General features: G+C 40.3%; 1 protein-coding gene across 1 annotated transcript; it reads left to right on the top strand.

Annotated features, from left to right (window-relative positions):
- The first annotated feature begins 1,672 nt into the window (after positions 1–1,672).
- Positions 1,673–3,039, top strand: dpm3 (dolichyl-phosphate mannosyltransferase subunit 3, regulatory). The gene is made up of 2 exons (XM_068710616.1): positions 1,673–1,710; positions 1,956–3,039. Exon 2 carries the CDS (start codon positions 2,002–2,004, stop codon positions 2,278–2,280), a length of 279 nt encoding a protein of 92 aa, XP_068566717.1. The 5' UTR covers positions 1,673–1,710; positions 1,956–2,001; the 3' UTR covers positions 2,281–3,039.
- The last annotated feature ends 2,244 nt before the right edge of the window (positions 3,040–5,283 follow it).

The following is a 5,283-nucleotide window of genomic DNA, read 5'->3' as shown; positions in this document are numbered from 1 at the left end:
ATTTCTAATCAACACAAATTAGCATTTATGCATTAGGTTATTATAGAATTCACAAAAGAAGTGACCACAATTCTAATAATTAATTAATAATTAATTAATAATTTATGTCATTTATCCAGCAAAAGTACAACGTTGATAACGTCAATATGAGACGTTGAACATTTATTGAGTTCAACGTCTCATATTTTGGGAACTCTTTTCCCAGGTTTAATTTCTTTCAGTGTTGGATTTTTAGGAATGATGTTTCCTTCCTTATTTTCTGAAATGTTACTGATTAAATGGGGAAGTTATTGAAAGCTTACTAAACACTTGCAACATATCGATCAATAATGGAAGTAATCATTAGCTGCAGCTTCTTGTGTCGCAGCTGCTTGTGAGGAATATCAAACGCAGTAAACGAGGGCAAACATTTTGGCCGCAGCATATATCATGGCTGTTACACAAAGCCACAAAGCCATTCACAAGATAAAGCATCTTAGAACAACATTGCAGACTTGGAAAGATAATTGTTGATTTCGGGATTTCAAGATTTATGTTTCAGCAAATAGACATAAACCCTGACTATCTTCCAGTCTTGCATATAACAGTGTCCATAAACAGAAGCAACAGGCTTCACCCCTCTGGCAGACGCACAAATCGTCACTCACACCATTAACACTGGTGCAGACAAACATAAACACCACCGTCCTAAGAATAACTCTCCATTTTTCCCCAAAGAATGATGTTTATTTCTCAGTGGCTCTTTAGTGCGTCCCTGTCCCCAGCTAACTGAATGATGTTTACGTCTCCCGCTCCTCTTGATTTCACCCTGGAGAGGTCTGTACCCTCTGCACCTGGACAGTTCACCTCCCTGAATGGACGGACGTGGCCCATAGCACCTAAAGAGACACAGAGATCAAACAACAGCGTGCTCCCCGAGGCCCCTAATGAAATTGTTGTTGGATTCCTCGCTTTGGAATAACATTAGTATTTATGGATAGCTTTCAGCAAGCGCTAATGGTAAACTCATTTCCAAAATGGCTTTTCTAAATTAAGAGGATGGCACAGAGAAACAGTTAAAGGTCTAATGTGAGTTAAAAGCCTGACTGGGGGCCTCATTATAGACTCAGTTGAAACAAATTGTTTTCTGTCTCTCAGCTGACAGGGTGCTAGTGTTGTTTATACATCCGCCAACAGTCTAGGGCAGCGTTTTAATGAAAAACATAAACAGCGACAACATTGAGATTTACCGAGAAGTATAATGAGGGAATGTAGTGATTTATTTTTTTGACCACTGTCTTCTCACTCCACTTACAGAGAGGACAATAATATCTAACAAAACAGGACACATTCAATGAAGTATGAATTTAGTAGTACAATAGTAACAGAAACACAGTAATATATATGTATATAGATAGATAAAAAAAAGTTCAGGCTTTACATGTAAACATTATTATCGAAACATTTAAAAACTTTAAAAAAATATCTTTATTTATGTTTTTATTAGATCTCATAGATTGTATTTGAGGTCTACAAATTAATATTTATAACCATTTAAGCTTCAAATAAAATTATTGTGAATAATGACTTTTGCGAAAGGTATGACCTTCATTAATCAAAATTCAGTCGAATTGTTCGAATATCTGGAGCAACACAGCACTGACTACATTTCCCATAAGGCGTCACGGCTTACGTCATAAAACTGCGCTGAGCTGAGGTGGCTTTAGAGAGGTAAACACATCGGATACCTTCTTCTGAATGCATCTATCGAACGAAATGCTGTTTAAACGAATGAATCGTTCCCTTTAGTATCCGTCGTACGACTTTTTATTCCTGCCGCCTCATGTTATTCCGTTTGTCTTTCTCGTGTGTTGTATCCAACGATGACGCTCAACAGCTAACACGGTGCTACCTTGGTGTGCTAAAGCTAAGCTAATTGAGTTTACAGCTTTTATAACCGGTCGTTTCCGTTTCAGGTTGTTTTGCGGACGCTCACCTGAAATCCCCGCGGCAGCTCTCATCATGACCAAACTTCTGGAGTGGCTGTTCGGTGTGTCGGTGGTGGGCGCAGTCTGGGCTTTGGTCTCCTTCGACCTGTTGGACCTGAGCCTGCCTCAGACCTACAGAGAGGTCGCCTGGCCGATGCCTCTGTACCTGCTGGTTTCATTCGGCTGCTACTCCCTGGCCACGGTGGGATACAGGGTGGCCACCTTCAATGACTGTGAGGACGCGGCAAAGGAGCTGCAGGGTCAGATAAAGGAAGCCAAAGAGGACTTGAGGAAAAGGGGCCTAAAGATGTAGAACTTGAGAGAAGGATGTAGAAACTTATGAGAGACTGAACGGGATGCACGGACTAGTTTTACACACAACCAAGTGTCCAATAGTTCTTGTTTGGTATGTGTGAAATGTGTTGGGTGAAACACTTCTCAGAACTGGCACCTTTTTTGTTTTCTTTTGTTTCCAGCAGACATGATCAGAACATCAATCATAATGACCCATTGAGCAGCAGTGTTATCCAGTGTCACCTCTTTCGGATTAGATATTGATCAAATGTGCTTCAGGAAATTAGAAATGAACGGCCTGATGGATGTTCTCTGGGCTACTTATAAGTGACAACACAGCAGTTTGCACCATGAAGATAAATATTTAATATTCTTGCCATTGAAAGACCTTTTATGAAGTGAAAGAGTTTGTTCGAATCAGTTTATAGCACGTTTTTTTTTTACTGATTAACCCCAAACCAGATTCTGTAAAAATAATGAAAACTGTTAACACTCACACGGTGATGTCTTTTGTTGCTAACTGCACACAGTTAAATACCCCAGAGAGTCACTGGTCAGCTAAAATATCATCTGTAACAAGTTGTCGATCAATGAAATGCCAACAAATGAAACCAAAAGGTCACACTGGAACAATCTCACTAAATACTGTCTGGAGGCTGCTGCTCGTCTGTATGGACTAGATTTTATCTGTAGAAAAGTGTACGTTACATTGTCCAATGTCATACTTGTGCCCTGCGGCTATTGCTGGAACTTAATTAAATTGGACTATTTTTCTTCAGTTTTTCTGCTTACAGATGTGGGTTGGGGGTTCGCAAAGGCCCAGGAGGTATGCGAGTATGTGCATGAGTGCTTGCATATATGATGCATTCCTTCTCCGAGCATAACCCACTTGACCCGAGGGCTTTATATCAACTTCTCAATGCCTCCTTCTGTGCAAGAGACAGATCTCTCTTGTCCCATTTTGTAGTTGACGACATGAGATATACTTTATACAGCATTTCTGTTGCTTCCCTCGCAGAGGTTTGCTCCAATCAGACAATGTAAGCTAAGTGTGTAGTCCTGAACTAATCTGATGTTGGCGAGTACAGTTCTTTTGTGTGCGCTTTAAAATGCTGCCTATGCTCATTTTCAGTGAGTTCCCGCTGAGCATAAACAAAGCGTAGCCTGGCCAAAGGCATCATTACAGGGTTTCAAAAGCTCCCATAACTTAAGAACAAATGCAAAAGAGTTGGCGATTCTCTGTGTGCAAGCGCTGCCTGTTGTGTCGTTTGGCTGCAGCCCCATCATTCCTCGTAACGTCAGCCCCCCCCGTGAACGTCTGCAAGCTGTTGCAAGAACTGACTGGATGAAAGGCAACCTGTTATTTACCAGCAAATCTTCTACTTTTGGCAATTACACCAAAGGCTTCCCTTGGTAGGCAGTTATGTTCTCACTCATAACCACATGTGAAGTAGTCAAATCGCCTTTCTTTGTCATCATTCTGCCCATATCGAACTTTGAAGACATCCATCTGTTTATATCCTGCAGGCTATCAGACAAAAGTATAAATGAGAATGGGCCAAACATTTTACAAAGCATATACAGTGCGTGTGTATCTGTAGCTACGGCATAAGTAGTTTTGTGTCTTTTCCTCTTAATCCTTTGTTTCAAACATACAGTAAGCTTCATTCCAGACTTATCTCTTTACATGCTAGCAAATGTAATTTAGTATAATCTGATGCACAGACAGAGATGTATCAAAAGCCATCTCATCAGAAACAACCTCAAATGCTCAAGCTTTTGTTTCTTTTTCTTCTTTTTTTTTAAATCTCCATGCATTTCATTTGCAGCAAATGTGAGACGACGAGCATCACCACTGCTGTTTTTGCGAGTGAGCGGCAGTATTTACAAGAGAGACTGCACCTTATAGAGTACAGTGACTTGAAGCACTGAGCAAAATCCATAATAATTGCATAGCCATTTTGAATCTTTTTTTCTTTTCATGACGATAATGATCTTTCATATGTTCCTGTAGGAATCAAACCTTCACACAGTCCTTCATACTTTATATCATTACTTTTATCACTTTGAGCTAAAAGCTTACCTAAACCTGACCTGAAATAATAGAGATTTAATTTTTTTTTCCTATTGAAAATATGAAGCTTTGTTATGAATGACATACATTATTTATCCGTTCTTGTACCCCAAAGTGGTAAGTTCTGTCGACTTGACTCATGTCAAAGTCATCTAAAATCTCTTGGTGATGTAACATGTCTAAGTGGCAACTTCGAAATCCTCTCGCTTCAATTTTCCTTTTTTTTCTGGTTTTGGAGTATGAGAGCCACTTAGCCACACTATTTTTTTTTCATAATTGCTCTGTCTGCCTTCGACTGGCTGAGAAAGATGGCAAACGTGCACAGAATGTTTTTTGTGTTCTGTTGCGAAGTGGTGAGGTGAGAGGCATCAGATAAATTGTGAGAGGAGCTGAAAAACAGGAGGAAACCTAATGCTGATAGAGTCAGTGAGAGCGGCAGTCCATGGGGTTGTGCCCGCAGGATGGCCTCACTGAGACCTTAAGACACTATAAAAAACATTTGGAGAGACACTCAGTGACACTGCTAGGAGCAAATCCATCTCGACAGGCTGAGAACCAAAAACTGAAAAATGATAACCTATCATTTTTCTGCACAGAAAAGACTTCTTTTTTTTCCCCCACCCACACATTTCACAGCAAAACCTCAAACCCATCTAGAGACGCACAGAAAGAGAGATGGAGTTAGTAATCGAGGCCCAGAGCTGAAAGAGATGGAGATTTGATACAGAAAAGGGTGAGCAGTAATGACAAGATGAGAGAGTGACAAAAGAGGGGGGGAAATCAAAACAGGAGACGGATACAGAGAGAGTGAATGGTTTAAAAGGGGCAGAACAAAAGAAGTGTGGAAGTGAGAATAAATGTAAAAAAAAGAAAAGGAAAGTGACCGAGTGACACGGACAGGAAACCAAATCATGAGCTGGAACAAGACAAATGACCGTAGCAGAGAGT

This window comes from Cebidichthys violaceus, unplaced genomic scaffold (genome assembly GCF_023349555.1).
Source record: "Cebidichthys violaceus isolate CVI_PGR_0920_01 unplaced genomic scaffold, fCebVio1.0.p SCAF_16, whole genome shotgun sequence".
In the NCBI taxonomy this organism is placed as follows: Eukaryota; Metazoa; Chordata; class Actinopteri; order Perciformes; family Stichaeidae; genus Cebidichthys; species Cebidichthys violaceus.
This window is presented reverse-complemented; position numbering and strand designations above follow the sequence as displayed.

What these genes read in the sequence shown, in the direction of transcription:
- dpm3 (XM_068710616.1), top strand. Translation starts at nt 2,002, where the DNA reads ATGACCAAACTTCTGGAGTGGCTGTTCGGTGTGTCGGTGGTGGGCGCA.